General features: G+C 62.2%; 2 protein-coding genes across 2 annotated transcripts in view; one reads left to right on the top strand and one right to left on the bottom strand.

Annotated features, from left to right (window-relative positions):
• LOC126416567 (uncharacterized) overlaps positions 1-3513 on the top strand; it is a 116397-nt gene extending 112884 nt beyond the window's left edge. The window contains exon 4 of the mRNA XM_050084315.1: positions 3109-3513. Coding sequence (XP_049940272.1) covers positions 3109-3513 — 405 coding nt within the window. The remainder of the gene's footprint in view (positions 1-3108) is intronic.
• An 11459-nt stretch (positions 3514-14972) lies between these two features.
• LOC126416563 (proline-rich protein 36-like) lies at positions 14973-17956 on the bottom strand. Its single transcript, XM_050084308.1, has 4 exons — positions 17838-17956; positions 16055-17680; positions 15565-15999; positions 14973-15471 (listed from the first exon to the last, which is right to left on the bottom strand). Exons 1-4 carry the CDS (start codon positions 17954-17956, stop codon positions 14973-14975), a joined length of 2679 nt encoding a protein of 892 aa, XP_049940265.1.
• Positions 17957-20886: the final 2930 nt, after the last annotated feature.

Raw genomic sequence — 20886 nt, 5'->3', positions numbered from 1 at the left:
GGACTGACGTCCCCAGTTGTTCGGGGTGCACTGCTCCCAAACTGTGTGTTTTGGGAGCAGTGGAAGAGAGAGTGGCCCCCACCTGTTGTGGGACAGGCGTAACTTGACTTTTCGGTGGACCAACTGTGAGAGGAACCGTTGCAGGAACTGGTGGCGGCAGTGTTACAGCAGCATAACTCCTCAACATAGGTGTGGGGTTGAGCCGTTCTAATTTATTCCTCGCCTCTTGGTAAGTTAAACGGCCCAGGGTCTTAATTTCTTGTATCTTCCGCTCTCGGTGGTAGACTGCACAGTCTGGCGAGCAGGGAGAATGATGCTCCCCACAGTTAATGCAGATGGGAGGCAGAGCACACGGAACATTGGGATGAGAAGGTCGTCCACAATCTCGACACGTGGGGCTGGCAGTGCATCTGGAGGACATGTGTCCGAAGTTCCAGCATTGGAAGCATCGCATAGGGGGCGGGACATAGGGCTTGACATCGCACCGGTAGATCATGACCTTGACCTTCTCAGGCAAGTAGTCGCCCTCAAAGGCCAGGATGAAAGCACCGGTAGCGATCCTATTATCCTTGGGTCCCCTAAAGACACGACGAACGAAGTGTACACCTCGTCGTGCCAAGTTCTCCCTTATCTCTTCATCAGACTGTAGCAAAAGATCTTTATGAAAGATAATCCCCTGGACCAGATTCAGTGACTTATGGGGAGTGACGATAACGGGTATGTCACCAAGCTTCTCACTGGTGAGTAACGCCCTTGACTGTGCAGAGGAAGCTGCTTGTATCAAAATCACCCCACTCCGCATTTTGGAAAGAGATGCCACTTGACCGAACTTATCTTCAAGATGGGTCACAAAGAACAGAGGCTTCGTCCCCAAAAATGAATCCCCATCAGTTCTGCTGCACACAAGGTATCGCGGTGAATATGGCTCCTGTCTATCCGCAGCCTTGCGTCCCTCCCAGGGCGTGGTTAGGGAAGGGAACGATTTGGGGTCATATGCCACAGCATTAAAGTTGACTTTACCGCGCTTAGAGACGTTGGTGGTCGTGCGACCACCGGATTGAGACTTTACCCGCTTCATTGCAGGGTATCCGCCCCGATGGCACCCACTCCGACATGGGGCTCTCCCCACGGGCGCCACCCAGCTACAGCAAAGGCCACCTGGCAGGATGGCCGTTGCCGGGAGTCCTGATGCCCCAGACAGACGAGCATCTACTCCTTGGCTTACATGGGGAGGTGTCAGCGAAGGCATCGGCAGTACGATCCCTGTGTTGTCAGGGGGCTACAATCTAGAGGGTACATGACGACCCCACCACAACGGGCTGGCTACCGTGCTGGATTTTTGGTGCCATTGGCAGTCCATAGTGATCGTGGGTGCAGATGGTAATGCACTAAGGGCGTAACTGACACAATCCATCAGGTGTGTATGCCCAAAATGAGGGATGGAGGGTGCAGTTACGACACCAAGATGACAACGTGTGCCGAGGTCTTAGGGCACAGAGGACTCATGGTGCACCACGTAAGGTGACCTTCCCCAAAAGGCTCGTTCTTCTGTTGAATTTGGAAAAATGGAGGTCAAACCCCAATGAGGACCATCACATTAAGGCCGAAACAGTTGAGGCTCCTTTTAGTCGCCTCTTACGACAAGCAGGAATGCCGCGGGCCTATTCTTACCCCTGAACCCTCAGGGGGGGCCATCAGGTGCTGTGTTGAGGTGTGGTGGGCAGCCAGGCCCATCTGGTAGGGTCATGAGGCAGTTGGGTCAGCCAGGACCATCAGGTGAGGTTGTGAGGTGATGCAGTTGACCAGCCCCATCAGGTGGGGTCGAAGGGCAGTGCGCTCAGGCTAGGACCATGTGGTGGAGCATAGTGAGGTGGTGCAGTCGACACAGCCCATCATGTGGTGTCTGAGCTGGTTCAGTCGGCACGGCCCATCAGATGGAGTCTAAGGCGTTGAAGCCAACATGGCCCATCAAGTGAGAACGTGAAGCAGCGGGGTTCTGAAGCGGTGCACTCTGCCAAGCCCATAAAGTGACGTTGTGAGGGGGGCATTTGGTGAGTCCCATCAGGTAAGGACATGACGATGCACAATTGGCCAGGTCCATCAGGTGTGGTCGTGACGAGGCGCAGTCGGCCAGGCCCATTAGGTGGGGTCGTGAGGTGGCGTGGTCGGCCAGGCAAATCAGGTAGGGAAAAGAGGCAGCATGGTCGGTGAGGCACATCTGGAGGGGTTGTGACGCAGTGCGACCAGCCAACCCTATCAATTGGCGTCATGTGGCAGTGAGGCAGTGAAGTCAAACAGGCATATCAGTTGAGGTCATGAGGCGGTGCGGCACTGCAGTCAGCCAGACCCATCAGGTGTGCCCGTCATGTGGTCTGGCAGTGTGGACGGCTGGGCCATTCATGTGGGGTCATAAGGTGAAGAGTTGGCATGGCATATCAGGTGTGGGCAGGAGGCATAGCAGTCAGCATGGCCCAACAGATATGGTTGCGGGGCAGTGTGGCAGTGCGGTCTGCAGGCACACCGGTTGCGACGTGAGGCACAGTGGTCGGCCAGGCCCATCAGGTAGGGTTGTGCGACTGAGTGGTCGCCCAGGCAAACCGTGTGCAGTACTGAGGCAGAGCAGTGGTTCAGGCAAGTCCAGTGGGGAAACTGTGCATTGCAGTTAGCCAGACAAAGTAAATGTGGCCACTAGGCATAGTGTTTGGCAAAGACCATCAGTGGGGGGTCGTGAGGAGGTGCATTTGGCCAGGCCCACTGAATGGGGCATGAGGCAGGGTGGTCAGCATAGCCCGTTAGGTAGGGTGGTAAGGTGGTGCAGCAGTGCAGTCAGGAGACCCATCAAGAGTGGTCGTGAGGCGGTAACGCAATGCGCTGGGCCAGACCCATCAGGTGGGGCAGTGAAGTGGTGCGGCAGTGTGGATCAGTGCTGGTTGTGAGGCCAATTAGTCGCGGTCGTGGGGCAGAGCCATCAGCCAGGACAATCAGTTGCAGTCATGGGGAAGTGATGTCGGCCAGGCCAATCAGTTGCAGTCGTGGGGCAGTGACTTCGGGCAAGCCTAATAGTTTCGGTCGTTGGGCAGTGACTGTGGCCAGGCCCATCAGGTGCAGCCATGGATCAGCAACGTCGGCCAGGCCCATCAGTTGCAGCCGTGGGTCAGTGATGTCAGCCGGACATACCAGTTGCAGCCGTGGGTCAGTGACGTCGGCCGGACAAATCAGGTGCAGCCATGGGTCAGTGACGTCGGCCGGACAAATCAGGTGCAGCCCTGGGTCAGTGATGTCGGCCAGACAAATCAGGTGCATTCCTGGGGCAGTGCTGTCAGCCAGGCCCCTCAAGTGCAGTCGTGCGGCTGTGCCATCAGCCAGGACCATCAGGTGCAGCTGTGGGGCTGTGCCGTCAGCCAAGCCCGACAGGTGTGGTCATGGGGTAGTGCTGTCGCCCAGGCCACTCAGGTGCTGTCAGGGAGCAGTGCTGTTGCCCAGGCCCATCAGGTGCTGTCAGGGGTTCAGTGATATACCCAGGCACATCAAGTGCTTTCGTTTGGTAGTGCTGTCAGCCAGGCCAATCAGTTACGGTCGTGAGGCAGTGCAGTCGGCCAAGCCCGTCCGCTGTGTTCGTGGGGCAGTGCCGTCAGCCAGGCCCCTCAGGTGCGTTCTGGTGAAGTGCCGTAGGCCAGGCCCATCAGTTGCTGTATTGTGGCAGTTTGTCGGCCAGGCCCATGGGACGCAGTTGTGGGGCAGTGCTGCCGGCCAGGCCCATCTGCTGCGGTTGTGGGGTAGTGCCTACGGCCAGGCCCATCTGCTGCAGTTGTGGGGCAATGACGTTGGCAAGGCCAATCAGTTGCGGTTCAGGGGCAGAGCCGTCAGGCTGGCCAATGAGTTGCAGTGGTGGGGCAGAGCCAGTGGCCAGGATAATCAGATGTGGTCATAGGGCAGTGCCATCCAACAGGCCTATCAGTTGCTGATGTGGGGCAGTGACCTCAGGCAGGCCCATTAGGCGCGGACGTGTGGCAGTGTCGTCGCCAAGTCCCATCAGTTGCGGTCATGGGGCAGTGCTGTCAGTCAGGCCCATCAGCTGTGATCGTGGGGCAGCACTGTCACCCAGGCCCATCAGGTGTGTCTGTGGGGCAGTGCTGTCTGCGAGACTAAGTAGGTGCATTCTCATGAAGTGTCATAGCCCAGGCCGATCAGTTGCTGTCATGGGGCAGTGCGGTTGACCAGGCCCAAGAGGTGCAGTCGTGGGGCAGTGCCGCCAGTCAGGCCCATCTGGTGCAGTGGTGGGGCATTGCCGTCGGCCAGGCCCATCAGGTGCTTCTGTGGGGCAGTGCCGTTGGCCAGGCCCATCAGGTGCGTTTGCCAGGCAGTGCTGTCGGCCAGGCCAATCAGGTGCGTTTGCCGGGCAGTGCGTCGGCCAGGCCAATCAGGTGCGTTTGCCGGGCAGTGCCGTTGGCCAGGCCCATCAGGTGCAGTCATGAGGCAGTGCCGCCGACCAGCCAATCAAGTGTGGACTTGGGGCATTGCCATCAGCCAGGCACAACAGGTGCAGTCATCTAGCTGTGTCGTCACCCAGGCCCATCAGGTGGGGTCGTGGCCCTGTGCTGTCGGGCAGGCCCATCAGGTGTGGTCTTGGCACTGTGCCATCGGCCAGACCAATCAGGTGCGATATTGGGCCAGTGCCGTCAACCAGGCCCTTCAGCTGCGGTCATGGAACAGTGCCGTCTGTCAGCCCCATCAGGTGTGGTTGTGAGGCTAAGCAATCAGTGAGGACGATCATGTGCGGTTTTGAGAGAGTTTGTTCCGAACGGCCCATCCGTCACTGTAGTTTAACACTACAAATAGCCATGTCCTTTTGGTGAGTTTGTGAGGCAGTGCAAATTTGACAACGCCATTAGTTCAGGTCACAAGTCAGAGCAGTCGGCGAGGACCAACATGTTCGGTCATGATGGGACAAGTCCGCCATGTGCATCATGTGGGATCGTGCGGTGGTTTGGTTGGCTAGGCCCATTTTATCGATTCATATGGTGGTGCAGCAATGCGATCATCTAGGGCCGTTAGGTGGGAATCTGAGGAAGTGGTACCTTGCAGTCAGCCAGCACCATGTGTTGCGGTCATGAGGCAGTGCTCTCGGCCAGGCCCATCAGGTGTGGTCGTGAGGCAGTGCTCTCGGCCAGGCCCATCAGGTGTGGTCGTGAGGCAGTGTGGTCAGCCAGTCCCATCAGGTGTGGACGGCCAGCCCCCTCAGGTGCGGTCGGCCATGCCCCCTCAGGTGTGGTCAGCCAGGCACATAAGGTGCAGTTGGCCAAGCCCATAGGGTGCATTCGTGAGGCAGTGCGGTCGGCCAGGCCCATCGGGAGCAGTCGCCAGGCCCATCAGGTGCGGTCACCACGCCCATCTGGTGCGGTCGCCAGGCCCATCTGGTGCAGTCGCCAGGCCCATCTGGTTCAGTCGCCAGGCCAATCTGGTGCAGTCGCCAGGCCAATCTGGTGCAGTCGCCAGGCCAATCTGGTGCAGTCGCCAGGCCAATCTGGTGCAGTCGCCAGGCCCATCTGGTGCAGTCGCCAGGCCCATCTGGTGCAGTCGCCAGGCCCATCTGGTGCAGTCGCCATGCCCATCTGGTGCAGTCGCCATGCCCATCTGGTGCAGTCGCCAGGCCCATCTGGTGCAGTCGCCAGGCCCATCTGGTGCAGTCGCCAGGCCCATCTGGTGCAGTCGCCAGGCCCATCTGGTGCAGTCGCCAGGCCCATCTGGTGCAGTCGCCAGGCCCATCTGGTGCAGTCGCCAGGCCCATCTGGTGCAGTCGCCAGGCCCATCTGGTGCAGTCGCCAGGCCCATCTGGTGCAGTCGCCAGGCCCATCTGGTGCAGTCGCCAGGCCCATCTGGTGCAGTCGCCAGGCCCATCTGGTGCAGTCGCCAGGCCCAGCTGGTGCAGTCGCCAGGCCCAGCTGGTGCAGTCGCCAGGCCCAGCTGGTGCAGTCGCCAGGCCCAGCTGGTGCAGTCGCCAGGCCCAGCTGGTGCAGTCGCCAGGCCCTTCTGGTGTGGTCCGGGGCAGTCGTGAGAGGCAGTGGGGTCGGCCAGGCCCATCAGGTGCGATCAGTGGCGGTCGTGAGGCAGTAGGGTCGGCCAGGCCCATCAGGTGCGGTCAGTGGCGGTCGTGAGGCAGTAGGGTCGGCCAGGCCCATCAAGTGAGGTCGTGAGGCAGTGCGGTCGGCCGGGCACATCTGTTGATGTCGTGAGGCAGGGCTGTCGTCCAGGCTTATTAGCTGAGTACGTGTGGCAGTGCGTTCATCAAGACCCATCAGGTATGGTCTTGATGCAGTGCTGATGTTCAGGACCATCTGGTGGTGTTGTGTTGCCATGCTCTCATCGTGATCCTTCAGGTGCAATAGACCTTCCCCATTATGTGCAATAGACCAGACCCATCATGTGGAATTACCAGGAGCATCAGGTGCATTCGGTCAGGCCCATCAAATGTGGTTATGTAGTATTGATGTCACCTATCAGATGCGGTCGTCTTACAGAGCGCTCTTCCTTTCCCGTCATATTTAATCATGAGGCTAAGCAATTGGTCAGGCTGATCACGTGTGGTATTGATGCGATTTGTTCAGCCCAGCACATCCATCACTGTAGTTAAACACCACAGATGGCCATGCCCTTTAGGTGAGTTTGTGAGGCAGTGCAATTGGGCAACGGCACTAGTTCAGATCACAAAGCGGAGCAGTCGGCGAGGACCAACATGTTCGGTCATGATGCGGGAGTGTCCGCCATGTCCATTATGTGTGATTGTGCGGTGGTTTGGTTGGCTAAGTCCATTTTCTCGCGTCTTGAGGTGGTGCAGCAATGCCATTACGTGGGAAATTGAGGAAGTGGTGCCTTGCAGTCAGCCAGCAGCTTGGGTTGCGGTCGTGAGGCAGTGCTGTCAGCCACGCCAATCAGGTGTGATCATCAGGCAGTGCGGACAGCCAGGCCCATCAAGTGCAGTCATGAGGCAGTGCAGATGGCCAGGCACATCAGGTGCGGTCATGAGGACATGGGGTCAGCCAGACCCATCAGGTGAGGCAGTGGGTTCGGCCTGACCCATCAGGTGAGGCAGTGGGGTCGGACATGCACATCTGGTGCGTTCAGCCAGGCCCATCAGGTGCGTTCGGCCAGGCCCATCAGGTGCGGTCATGAGGCAGTGCAGACCTCCAGGCCCATCAGGTGCAGTCGTGAGGCAGTGCAGTGTGCCTGGCGCATCAGGTGCGGTCATGAGGCAGTGCTGTCAGCCAGGCCCATCAGGTGTGTTCATGAGGCAATGCTGTTGGCCAGGCCCATGAGGTGCGGTCATGAGGCAGTGCTGTCGGCCAGGCCCATTATTTGCAGTCATGGGGCAGTGCTGTCGGCCAGGCCCATTATTTGGAGTCATGGGGCAGTGCTGTCGGCCAGGCCCATTATTTGCAGTCATGGGGCAGTGCTGTTGGCCAGGCCCATTATTTGCAGTCATGGGGCAGTGCTGTCGGCCAGGCCCATTATTTGCAGTCATGGGGCAGTGCTGTCGGCCAGGCCCATTATTTGCAGTCATGGGGCAGTGCTGTCAGCCAGGCCCATTATTTGCAGTCATGGGGCAGTGCTGTCGGCCAGGCCCATTAGGTGGTTTTGGTCAGGCCCATCAGGTGCGGTCGGCCAGGCCCATCAGGAGCAGTCATCAGGCAGTGTGTCGTCCAGTCCCATCCTGTGAGGTTGTGAGGCAGTGTGTCAGCCAGGCCCATCAGGTGCGGTCTTGAGGCAGTGCGGTCACCCAGGCGCATCAGGTGCAGTCATGAGGAAGTATGGTCGCCAGACCCATCAGGTGCGGTTGTGAGGAAGTGCGGTTGGCCGGGCCCATCAGATGCGGTCGGCCGGGCCCATCAGGTACCGTCGTGAGTCCGTGCGACCAGCCAGGCTCATCACTTCCGGTCGTGAGGCAGTGCTGTCGGCCAGGCCCATCAAGTGAGGTCGTGAGGCAGTGTGTTCAGCAAGGCCCATTATGAGCTGTCATGAGGAAGTGCAGTTGTCCAGGTCCATCTGGTGCTGTTGTGAGGCCGTGTTGTCGGCCCAGTCTATGAGGTGCCCTAAGCCAGGCCCTACAGGTGCAATAGTCCAGGTATGGCAGGTGTGCTTGTGAGGTAGAGATGTCGCCCATCAGGTGCAGTCATCATACAGATCTGCCTTCCTACACCGTCATACGCGTTCGTGAGGCTAAGCGACCGGTCAGACCCATCACGTGTGGTTTCGAGGCAATTTGTTCAGCCTAGCCCATCTGACAGGGTAGTTTAACACTACAGATGGCCATGCACTTAAGGTGTGTTTGTGAGGCAGTGTAATTTTCCAACGTCATTAGTTCAAGTAATGAAGCAGAGCAGTCGGCTAGGACCATTATGTTCGGTCATGATGTGGCAGGCTCCGCCATGTCTATCAGGTGCGGATGTGACACGGTTTGGTTGGCTAGGCCCATTTTTCAGTTCATGAGGTACTGCAGCAATGCGATCATCTATTATCAATAGGTGGGAATCTGAGGAAGTGCTGCCTTTCAGTCAGCCAGGGCCATCTGCTGCGCTTGTGAAGCACAGTGGACAGTCATTCCCATCAGTATCAGGCATGTAGCAGTGTGGTCAGCCATTCCCATTTGGCATGAGTGTGCAGCAGTCTGATGAGCCTGGCACATCATATAGAGTCTTGAGGCTAAGCTTTTGGCCATGCTCAATACCTAGTTAGTGACGTAGAGCAGTCGGCCTAGGAAATGAAGTGTGGTCTCGAAACGAAAAGGGCCAGCCATGCATATGAGGGGTGGTCGTGAAACTGTGAGGTAGGCCAGGCTTATCAGTTGCAGTACTGTGGCACCATGGCCCGCAGGTAGTGTGTTCACCTAGGCCTTTCAGGTGCGGTTGTGAGGCAGTGTGGTCACCTAGGCCCTTCAGGAGGTGTTGTGAGGCAGTGTGGCCACTTAGGCCCTTAAGGTGCGGTCGTGAGGAAGTGTGGTCACCTAGAAATTTAGGTGCGGTCGGCCAATCTCACTGGGTGTGGCAATGAAGCACTTCGTTAAAGCCAGGCCCATTAAGTGAAGCGACGATGCACTGTGGTCGGGCCAGGCCCATCAAGTGTGGTGGCGTGGCACTTAGGTCGGGCCAGGCCCAACAGGTGCGGTCGGGAGGCAGTGAAGTCCGCCAGGCACATCAGGAGCAGCTATGAGGCAGTGCAGTCCGCAAGGCCCATCAGGAGCAGTCATGAGGCAGTGCAGTCCGCAAGGCCCATCAGGAGCAGTCATGACGCAGTGCAGTCTGCAAGGCCCATCAGGAGCAGTCATGAGGCAGTGCAGTCTGCAAGGCCCATCAGGTGTGGTCGTGAAGCTGTGCAGTCCGCCAGGCCAATCAGGTGTGGTCATGACGCAGGTGTCGTCGTGCGGCAGGTGTGTCGGCCAGGCCCATTAGGTGAGGTCGTGAGGCAGTGTGTTCATCAAGGCCCTTCAGGTACAGTCTCCATGCGGTGCTGATGTCCAACACAATCTGGAGCTGTTGTGAGGCTGTGCTGTCAGCACAGTCCATCACGTGCCATGGACCAGGCCCATCAGGTGAGATATACCAGGTACATCAGGTGTGGTTGTGTGGCAGAGATGTCGCCCATCATGTGCAGTCGTCATACGGAGCGGTCTTCCTTTCCCATCATAAGAGATCTTGAGGCTTAGCAACCGGTCAGCCCCATCACGTGCGGTTTTGAGGTGGTTTGTTCAGCCCAGCCCATCTATCATCATAGTTTAACACTACAGATGGCCATGCCCTTTAGGAATCACCCATCGCCATTAATTCAGGTCTGGAAGCAGAGCAGTTGGCAAGGACCATCACGTTCAGTCGTGAAGCGGCAGGGTCTGCCACGTCTATCAGGTGGGGTTCTGAGGCAGTTTGTTTGGCTAGGCCCATCATCTAGTAGCATGAGGTGGAAATGTGAGGAAGTGCTTCCTGGCAGTCAGCCAGAACCATATTATGGGCTCGTGAAGCACAGTAGAAAGTCATTACAAACTGTAGCTAGCGTGAATCAGTGTGGTTAGCTATTCCCATTTGGCATGAGTGTGAAGCAGTGCGATGAGCCGGCCACTTCAGGTACAGTCTTGAGGCAGAGCTTTGGCCAGGCTCAATAGCTCGGTAGGGACGTAGAGCGGTCAGCCAGGGAAACGAAGGTTGGTCTCGAAACAAAAGGGCCAGCCATGCATATGAGGTGTGGTCGTGAAGCTGTGAGGTAGGCCAGGCTCATCAGATGCAGTCCGGACGCAGTGCGAGCCTAAGGTAATGTGGTCACCTAGGCCCTTCAGGAGCGGTTGTGAGGCAGTGTGGTCACCTAGGCCCTTCAGGAGTGGTTATCAGACAGTGTGGTCACCTAGGCAATTAAGGTGGGGTCGTGAGCCAGTGTAGTCACCTAGGCCATTAAGGTGGAGTCGTGAGCCTGTATGGGTACCTAGGCCTGTAGAATAAGACCGTGAGCCTGTGTAGTGAACTAGGCCCTTAAGGTGCGGTCGGCCAGGCTGACGGGGCGCAGTGGAGAGGCATTGTGTTCGGCCAGGCACATCAGGTACAGCAACGAGGCACTGCAGTCGGACCAGGCCCTTCGGGTGCGGCGTCGAGGCACTAGGTTCGGGCAAGGCCCATCATGTGCGGCAGTGAGGCAGTGCGGTCGGGCCAGGCCCTTCTGGTGCGGCGGTGAAGCACTGCTGTCGGCCAGGCCCATCAGGTGTGGCGGCGAGGCACTGCAGTCGGAGAAGCCAATCAGGAACGGGGGCAAGGCACTGCGGTCGGAGAGGCCAATCAGGAACGAGGGCGAGGCACTGTGGTCGGCCAGGCACATCAAGCACAGATGCGAGGCAATGTGGTAGGTGAGGCACAGCAGTTCCCGCAACGAGGCAATACGGTCAGGAACGCACATCAGGTGCGGCGGCGAGGCACTGCGGTCAGCAAGGCACATCAGGTGCTCAGGTGAGAGCATCCGTCTGGGCCATGCAATCAGGTGCTGCGGCGAGGCTATGTGGTTGACCACGCCCATGAGATGCGGCGGCGAGGCACTGCTGTCAGCCAGGACTATCAGGTGCGCCTGAGAGGCAATGCGGTTAGGCCAGGCCCATCATATGCGTTGATGGTGCACTGTGGTCAGGCCATGCCCTTCAGGTACAGTCGGGCCAGGCCCATTGGTTGCGGTCGGGCCAGGCCCATCGGTTGCAGCTGCAAGGCACTGCGGTCGGGCCAGGACCATCAGGTGAGGCGCCGAAGCACTGCAGTCAGGCCAGACCCATCAGGTGCGGCGGTGAGGCTCTGTGGTCAGGCCAGGCCCATCAGGTTTGGCAGCGAGGCACTGCAGTCGGCGAGGCTCATCAGGTGCGGTGGCGAGGCTCCGTAGTCAGGCCAGGCCATCAGGTGTGGCAGCGAGGCACTGCGGTCAGCAAGGCCCATCAGGTGCGGCAGCGAGGCACTGCGGTCAGCAAGGCCCATCAGGTGCGGCAGCGAGGCACTGCGGTCAGCAAGGCCCATCAGGTGCGGCAGCGAGGCACTGCGGTCAGCAAGGCCCATCAGGTGCGGCAGCTAGGCACTGCGGTCAGCAAGGCCCATCAGGTGCAGTGGCGAGGCTCTGCGGTCGGCCAGGCGCAACATTAGCGGCTGCAAGACACTACGGTGGGGACTGGACAATCTGGTGCGGCGGCAGAACACTGCGATCGGGCCAGGATCAGCAAGTGCGATGGCAAGGGACTGCGGTTGGGCCAGGCCCAACAGGTGGGCCGGTGAAGCACTGAAGTCTTGGAGGGCCAACAGATGCAGCTGCGCGGGAATCTGGTCAGCATAGCCCACGAGGTGCAGGGCAAGGCACTGCGGTCGGCCAGGCCCATGGGGAGCGGCAGCGAGTCACTGCAGTCATCCAAACACACGGGGTGTGGCAGCGAGGCACTGTGGTCGGCCAGGCCCATGAGGTGCGGCGGCGAGGCACTGCGGTCCTCCAGGCCCATGAGGAGTGGCGGTGAGACTCTGCGGTCGGCCAGGCCCATCAGGTGCGACAGTGAGGCACTGCGGGTGTGCCAGGACCATCAGGTGCGGCGGCGAGGCACTTCGGGTGGTCCAGGCCCATCAGGTGCGGTGGCAAGGCACTGTGGTCGGGCGAGGCCCATCAGGTGCGGCGGCGAGGCGCTGTGGTTGGGCCAGGACTATCAGGTGTGGCGGGGAGCCACTACTGTCCTACTGTCGGGCCAGGCCCAACAGGTGCGCCGGTGAGGCAGTGTGGTCGGGCCAGGCCCATCAGGTGTGGCGGCGAGGCACTATGGTCGGGCCAGGCGTATAAGGTGCGGCAGCGAGGCACTGTGGGTGGGCCAGTCCCTTCAGGTGCGGCAGCGAGGCACTGCGGTCAGCCAGATCCAACAGGTGAGCCCACGAGGCACTGCTTTATGCCAGGCCCAACAGGTGTGCCGTCAAGGCACTGCAGTCGGCCAGGTGCATCGGGAGCAACTGCGAGTCACTGCAGTCGGCCAGGTGCATGGGGTGCGGCGGTGAGGCACTGCAGACGGCCAGGCGCATGAGGGGCGGCGGCTATGAACCGCGGTCGACCGAGCCCATGAGGTACGGCGGCGAAGCACTCCGGTCAGCGATGCCCATGAGGTGCGGCGGCGAAGCACTGCGGTCAGCCGAGCCCATGAGGAGTGGTGGCGAAGCACTGCGGTCAGCCGAGCCCATGAGGAGCGGCAGCGAAACACTGCGGTCAGCCGAGCCCATGAGGGGCGGCGGCGAGGCACTGCGGTCGGCCGGGCCCATGAGGTGTGGCGGCAAGGCACTGCGGTCGGCCGGGCCCATGAGTTGCGGCGGCGAGGCAATGCGGTCAGCGAGGCCTATTAGGTGTTGTAACGATCTACTGCGGTCGGCCAGGCGCATGAGGTGTGGCGGTGAGGCACTGCAGTCTGCTAGCCCCATGAGGTGCGGTGGTAAAGCATTGCGGTCGGCCGGGCCCATGAGGTGCGGCGGCGAGACACTGCGGTCGGCCGGGCCCATGAGGTGCGGCGGCGAGGCACTGCGGTCGGCCGGGCCCATAAGGTGCGGTGGCGAGGCACTGCGGTCGGCCGGGCCCATAAGGTGCGGCAGCGAGGCACTGCGGTCGGCGGGCCCATAAGGTGCGGCGGCGAGGCACTGTGGTCGGCCGGGTGCATTAGGTGCAGCGGCCAGGCCTATTAGATGTTGTGACGATCCACTGTGGTCGGCCAGGCCCATCAGCTGTAGCGGCGAGGCACTGCGATCGGGCACGACCATCAGATGCGGCGGGGAGACACTGATGTCAGGCAAGGCGCATCATTTGCAGCGGCGAGCTATTGCGGTCGGCCAGGCCCGTCAGGTGCGGTCGGGCCAGGCCCATAAGGTGCGGCCGGGCCAGGCCCATAAGGTGCGGCCGGGCCAGGCCCATAAGTTGCGGCCGGGTCAGGCCCATAAGGTGCAGTCCTGAGGCAGTGCAGTCCGCCAAGCCCATCAGGAGTGGTCGTGAGGCAATGCAGTCTGCAAGGCCCATCTGGTGCGGTCATGATGCAGTGCAGTCTGCAAGGCCTATCAGGTGCAGTCGTGATGCAGTGCAGTACGGAAGGCCAATGCGGTGTCATCGTGTGGACAGCTGTGTCAGCCAGGCCTATTAGGTGAGGTCGTGAGGCACTGTGTTCATTGATGCCCATCAGGTACAGTCTTGATCCGGTGCTTATGTCCAGGACAATCTAGAGCTGTTGTGAGGTCGTGCTTTCGGCCCAGTCCATCACGCACCATAGACCAGGCCCATCAAGTGTCGTTGTGTGGTAAAGATGTCGCCCATCATGTGCAGTCGTCATACAGAGCGGTCTTCCTTTCCCATCATAAACGTTCGTGAGGTTAAGCAATTGGTCAGGCCCATCACATGCGGTTTTGAGGCGGTTTGTTTAGCCTAACCCATCCATCATCATAGTTTAACACTACAGATGGCCATACCCTTTAGCAATGGCCATTAATTCAGGTCTGGAAGCAGAGCAGTCGGCAAGGACCATCACGTTCAGTCATAATGCGGCAGGATATGCCACGTCTATCAGGTTTTGTTTTGAGGCGGTCGTTTGGATAGGCCCATCAACTAGTACCATGAGGTGGGAATGTGAGGAAGTGATTCCTGGCAGTCAGCAAGAACCACACGCTGGCCTCATGAAGCACAGTAAACAGTCATTTCCTTCAGTAGCGTGTGTAAATCAATGAGGTCAGCTATTCCCATTTGGCATGAGTGTGGAGCAGTGCGATGAGCCGGTCACCTCTGGTACAGTCTTGCGGCAGAGTTTTGGCCAGGCTCAATAGCTTGGTAGGGATGTAGATCAGTCAACCGGGGAAATGAAGGTTGGTCTCGAAACAAAAACTCCAGCCATGCATATGAGGTGTGGTCGTGAAGTTGAGGTAGCCCAGGCTCATCACAAGCAGTCCAGACGCAGTGCGGGCCTCAGGTAGTGTGGTCACTAGGCACTTCAGGAGCGGTTGTGAGGCAGTTTGGTCACCTAGTCCCTTTAGGAGCGGTCGTGAGGCAGCGTGGTCACCTAGGCGCTTCAGGAGTAGTTGTGAGACAGTGTGGTCACCTATGCCATTAAGGTGGTGTCATAAACCAGTGTGGTCACCTAAGCCATTAAGATGGGGTCGTGAGACAGTGTGGGTACCTAGACCCGTAGAGTTGGATCGTGAGCCAGTGTGGTAACCTAGGCCCTTAAGGTGCGGTCATGAGCCATTGTGGTCAATTACGCAGTTAAGCTGCGGTCAGCTAGATTCATGGGGAGCGGCGGCGAGTCACTGCAGTCGGACCAGGCCCTACAGGTGCAGCGGCGAAGCACTGCTGTCGGCCAAGCCCATCAGGTGCGGCGGTGAAGCACTGCTGTCGGCCAAGCCCATCAGGTGCGACGGCGAAGCACTGCGGTCGGCCAGGCCTATCAGGTGCGGCGGCGAGGCACTGCGGTCTCACAGGCCAATCAGGCGCGGTGCCGAGGCACTGCGGTCGGACAGGCCAATCAGGTGCGGCGGCGAGGCACTGCGGTCGGCCAGGCCAATCAGGTGCAGCGGCGGGGCACTGCGGTCTGCCAGGCCAATCAGGTGCGGCGGCGGGGCACTGCGGTCGGCCAGGCCAATCAGGTGCGGCGGCGTGGCACTGCGGTCGGCCGGGCCAATCAGGTGCGGCGGCGGGACACTGCGGTCGGCCAGGTCAATCAGGTGGGGCGGCGAGGCACTGCGGTCGGCCAGGCCAATCAGGTGCGGGGGCAAGGCACTGCGGTCGGCCAGGCCAATCAGGTGCGGCGGCGAGGCGCTGAGGTCCGCCAGGCGAATGAGGTGCGGCGGCGAGGCGCTGAGGTCGGCCAGGCCAATCAGGTGCGGCGGCGGGGCACTGCGGTCTGCCAGGCCAATCAGGTGCGGCGGCGGGGCACTGCGGTCGGCCAGGCCAATCAGGTGCGGCGGCGTGGCACTGCAGTCGGCCGGGCCAATCAGGTGCGGGGTGGGACACTGCGGTCGGCCAGGTCAATCAGGTGGGGCGGCGAGGCACTGCGGTCGGCCAGGCCAATCAGGTGCGGGGGCAAGGCACAGCGGTCGGCCAGGCCAATGAGGTGCGGCGGCGAGGCACTGCGATCGGCCAGGCCAGTCAGGTGCGGCGGCGAGTCCAATCAGGTGCGGCGGCGAGGCACTGTGGTCGGCCCGGCCAACCAGGTGCGGCGGCGCGGCACTGCGGTCGGCCAGGCCAATCAGGTGAGGCGGCGAGGCACTGCGGTCGGCCAGGCCAATCAGGTGAGGCAGCCAGGCACTTCTTTCGGCCAGGCCAATCAGGTGCGGCGGCGAGGCACTGATGTCGGCCAGGCCTATCAGGTGCGGCGGCGAGGCACTGCGGTCGGCCAGGCCAATCAGGTGCGGCGGCGGGGCACTGCGGTCGGCCAGGGCAAGCAGGAGCGGCGGCGGGGCACTGCGGTCGGCCAGGGCAAGCAGGAGCGGCGGCGGGGCACTGCGGTCGGCCAGGCCAATCAGGTGCGGCGGCGAGACACTGCGGTCGGCCAGGCCAATCAGGTGCGGCGGCGAGGCCAATCAGGTGCGGCGGCGAGGCACTGCGGTCGGCCAGGCCAATCAGGTGCGGCGGCGAGGCACTGCGGTCGGCCAGGCCAATCAGGTGCGGCGGCGAGGCTCTGCGGTCGGCCAGGCCTATCAGGTGCGGCGGCGAGGCACTGCGGTCGGCCAGGCCAATGAGGTGCGGCGGCGAGGCACTGCGGTCGGCCAGGCCAATCAGGTGCGGCGGCGAGGCACTGCGGTCGGCCAGGCCAATCAGGTGCGGCGGCGAGGCTCTGCGGTCGGCCAGGCCTATCAGGTTCGGCGGCGAGGCTCTGCGGTCGGCCAGGCCTATCAGGTGCGGCGGCGAGGCTCTGCGGTCGGCCAGGCCTATCAGGTGCTGCGGCGCGGCACTGCGTTCGGCCAGGCCAATCAGGTGCGGCGGCGAGGCACTGCGGTCGGCCAGGCCAATCAGGTGTGGCGGCGAGGCACTGCGGTCGGCCAGGCCAATCAGGTGCGGCGGCGAGGCACTGCGGTCGGCCAGGCCAATCAGGTGCGGCGGCGAGGCACTGCGGTCGGCCAGGCCAATCAGGTGCTTCGGCGTGGCACTGCGGTCGGCCAGGCCAATCAGGTGCGGCGGCGAGGCACTGCGGTCGGCCAGGCCAATCAGGTGCGGCGGCGAGGCACTGCGGTCGGCCAGGCCAATCAGGTGCGGCGGCGAGGCACTGCGGTCGGCCAGGCCAATCAGGTGCGGCGGCGAGGCACTGCGGTCGGCCAGGCCAATCAGGTGCGGCGGCGAGGCACTGCGGTCGGCCAGGCCAATCAGGTGCGGCGGCGAGGCACTGCGGTCGGCCAGGCCAATCAGGTGCGGCGGCGAGGCACTGCGGTCGGCCAGGCCAATCAGGTGCGTCGGCGAGGCACTGCGGTCGGCCAGGCCAATCAGGTGTTGTGGCGAGGCACTGCGGTCGGCCAGGCCAATCAGGTGCTGCGGCGAGGCACTGCGGTCGGCCAGGCCAATCAGGTGCGGCGGCGAGGCGCTGAGGTCCACCAGGCGAATCAGGTGCGGCGGCGAGGCGCTGAGGTCCGCCAGGCGAATCAGGTGCGGCGGCGAGGCGCTGAGGTCCGCCAGGCGAATCAGGTGCGGCGGAGGTGCGCTGAGGTCCGCCAGGCGAATCAGGTGCGGCGGTGGTGTGCTGAGGTCCGCCAGGCGAATCAGGTGCGGCGGCGAGGCACTGCGGTCGGCCAGGCCAATCATGTGCGCGGCGAGGCACTGCGGTCGGCCAGGCCAATCAGGTGCAGCGGCGAGGCCAATCAGGTGCGGCGGCGAGGCACTGCGGTCGGCCAGGCCAATCAGGTGCGGTGGCGAGGCACTGCGGTCGGCCAGGCCAATCAGGTGCAGCGGCGAGGCACTGCGGTCGGCCAGGCCAATCAGGTGCGGCGGCAAGGCACTGCGGTCGGCCAGGCCAATCAGGTGCGGCAGCGAGGCACTGCGGTCGGCCACGCCAATCAGGTGCGGCAGCGAGGCACTGCGGTCGGCCACGCCAATCAGGTGCGGCAGCGAGGCACTGTGGTCGGCCACGCCAATCAGGTGCGGCAGCGAGGCACTGCGGTCGGCCACGCCAATCAGGTGCGACGGCGAGGCACTTCAGTCGGCCAGGCACATCAGGGAAGGATGAGAGGCAATGTGGTGCTTCAGGCATATCAGGTGTTGTGGTGAGGCAATGCAGTCAGCCTGGCCCATCAGTTGCAGCGGCAAGCTATTGCGGTTGGCCAAGTCCATCAGTTGAGGCAGTGAGTTACTGCGGTCGGCCACGCCAATCATGTGCGGTGGTGGTGCACTGTGGTCGGGCCAGGATAATCAGGTGCGGTCGGCCCAGGCGCATCAGGTGCGGTCGGGCCAGGCCCATCTGATGCGGCATCGATGTACTGCGTTTGGGCCATGCCCATCAGGTGCAGCGGCGAGGCACTGCGGTCGGGCCAGGACTATCAGGTGGGGCGGCGAGCTTCTACAGTCGGGCAAGGCCCATCAGTTGTGGTGGCGAGCCACTACTGTCCAACTGTCGGGCCAGGCCCAACGGGTGTGGCAGCGAAACGCTGCAGGTGGGCCAGTCCAATCAGGTGCGGCGCCAAGGCACTGCAGGTGGACCAGGCCAAACAGGTGCTGCGGCGAAACACTGCCGGTGGACAAGTCCAATCAGATGCAGTGCTGAGGCACTGAGGGTGGGCCAGGCAATTGAGCTAGGCACTGCTGTCGACCAGGAAAATTGGTTGCGGCAGCTCGGCACTGCGGTCGGCCTGGCCAATCAGGTGCGGCGGCGAGGCACTGTTGTCAGAAGGGGCATACGGGGCGTGGCGGTGAGGCACTGTGGACGGCCAGGCCCAACAGGTGCGGCGGCGAGGCAGTGTGGTCGGCGACGCCCATGGGGCTGGGCGGCGAGTCACTGCCGTCGGGTCAGGTCACATGGAATGTCGGTGAGGCACTGCGGTGGAGCCTGAACCATGAGGTGCGGCAGCAAGGCACTTCAGTCGGACCGGGCCCATCTGGTGTGGAGGGAGGCACTGCAGTCGGACCAGGCGCATCAGGTGCAGCGGCGAGGCACTGCGGTCGGAGAGGCCAAACAAGTGCCCGGCGAGCAACTGCAGTCAGCCAGGCCCAACAGGTGCGGCGGGGAGGCACTGCAGTCGGCCACTTCCATGCAGAGTGGCAGCGAGGCACAGCAGTCGTTCAGGCCCAACAGATGTGGGGGCGAGACACTGCGGTCGCCCAACCCCATGAGGTATGGCGGGGAGGCACTGCGGTCAGCCGGGACCATGAGGTGCGGCGGGGAGGCACTGCGGTCGGCCGGGACCATGAGGTGCAGCGGGGAGGCACTGCGGTCGGCCAGGACCATGAGGTGCGGCGGGGAGGCACTGCGGTCCGCCGGGACCATGAGATGCGGGGGGGAGGCACTGTGGTCAGCCGGGCCAGTAAGGTGCGGCGGAGAGGCACAGCGGTCGGCCGGACCGATTACGTGTTGTGGTGTCGAATTGCGGTCGGGCCAGGCCCATCAGGTGCGGCACCGACACACTGCGGTCGGTCCAGGCCCATCACGTGTGGCGGCAGGACACTGCGGTCGGACCAGGCCCATCAGGTGCGGAGACGAGGCACTGTGGTCGAGCCAGGACCATCATGTGTGGCGGCGGGGCACTGTGGTTGGGACACGCCAATCAGGTGTGGCGGCGTGGCACTACTTTCGGGCCGGGCCCCATCATGTGTGGCGGCGTGGCACTACTTTCGGGCCGGGCCCCATCATGTGTGGCGGTGGGGCACCATGGTCGGGCCCGGCACATCAGGTGTGGGGGCAAGGCACTACAGTTGGCCCAGGCCCATCAGCTGTGGCGGCGAGGCACTGCAGTCGGGCCTGGCACATCAGGTGTGGGGGCGAGGCACTGCAGTCGGGCCTGGCACATCAGGTGTGGCGGCGAGGCACTGCAGTCGGGCCTGGCACATCAGGTGTGGCGGCGAGGCACTGCAGTCGGGCCTGGCACATCAGGTGTGGCGGCGAGGCACTGCAGTCGGGCCTGGCACATCAGGTGTGGCGGCGAGGCACTGCAGTCGGGCCTGGCACATCAGGTGTGGCGGCGAGGCACTGCAGTCGGGCCTGGCACATCAGGTGTGGCGGCGAGGCACTGCAGTCGGGCCTGGCACATCAGGTGTGGCGGCGAGGCACTACAGTCGGGCCAGGCCCATCAGGCGTCGTGGCGAGGTACTACAGTCGGGCCAGGCCCATCAGGTGCGACGGCGAGCACTACAGTCAGCCAAGGCAATGAGGTGCAGTGGCGGATGGAACAGGCCCATCAGGAGCGGTCGTGAGGCAGTGCAGTCCGCCAGGCCCATCGGATGCAGTCGTGAGGCAGTGCAGTCCGCCAGGCCGATCAGGTGCGGTCGTGAGGCAGTGGAGTCCGCCAGGCCCATCTGGTGCGGTCGTGAGGCAGTGGAGTACGCCAGGCCCATCTGGTGCGGTCGTGAGGCAGTGGAGTACGCCAGGCCCATCTGGTGCGGTCGTGAGGCAGTGGAGTACGCCAGGCCCATCTGGTGCGGTCGTGAGGCAGTGGAGTACGCCAGGCCCATCTGGTGCGGTCGTGAGGCAGTGGAGTACGCCAGGCCCATCTGGTGCGGTCGTGAGGCAGTGGAGTACGCCAGGCCCATCTGGTGCGGTCGTGAGGCAGTGGAGTACGCCAGGCCCATCTGGTGCGGTCGTGAGGCACTGCGGTTCGCCAGGCGCATCAGGGGCTGTCATGAGGCAGTGCAGCCTCCATGTCCATCAGGACTGGTCATGAGGCAGTGCTCTCAGCCAGGTCCATCAGGACTGGTCGTGAGGCAGTGCTCTCAGCCAGGCCCATCAGGACTGGTCGAGAGGCAGTGCTCTCAGCCAGGCCCATCAGGACTGGTCGTGAGGCAGTGCCCTCAGCCAGGCCCATCAGGACTGGTCGTGAGGCAGTACAGTCTGCCAGGACCATCAGGTGCGGTCGTCAGGCAGTGGGATCGGCCATTACCATCAGGTGCAGTCGGCAGTGCCCATCAGGTGCATTTGTGAGGCCGTGTAGTCGTCCAGGCCCAAGAGTTGGAGTCATAAAGAAGTGCTGTGGCCAGGGACATGAGGACTGGTCGCGAGGCAGTGCTGTCGGCCAGGCCCGTGGGGTGCGGTCGCGAGGCAGTGCTGTCGGCCAGGCCCGTGAAGTGCGGTCGCGAGGCAGTGCTGTCGGCCAGGCCCGTGAGGTGCGGTCGTGAGACAATGCAGTCCGCCAGGTCCGTGAGGTGAGGTCGTGAGACAATGCAGTCCGCCAGGCCCGTGAGGTGCGGTCGTGA

The sequence above is a fragment of the Schistocerca serialis genome, chromosome 8, assembly GCF_023864345.2.
Source record: "Schistocerca serialis cubense isolate TAMUIC-IGC-003099 chromosome 8, iqSchSeri2.2, whole genome shotgun sequence".
In the NCBI taxonomy this organism is placed as follows: domain Eukaryota; kingdom Metazoa; phylum Arthropoda; class Insecta; order Orthoptera; family Acrididae; genus Schistocerca; species Schistocerca serialis.
This window is presented reverse-complemented; position numbering and strand designations above follow the sequence as displayed.

Coding starts and splice junctions, on each gene's coding strand:
- LOC126416563 (XM_050084308.1), bottom strand. CDS start 17,956: ATGCCGCATCAGATGGGCCTGGCCCGACCGCACCTGATGCGCCTGGGC. Junction 16,000..16,054: donor CTCGCCGCCGCACCTGATTG/GCCTGGCCGACC, acceptor GGCCGACCGCAG/TGCCCCGCCGCCGCTCCTGC. Junction 15,472..15,564: donor CTTGCCCCCGCACCTGATTG/GCCTGGCCGACC, acceptor GGCCGACTGCAG/TGCCACGCCGCCGCACCTGA.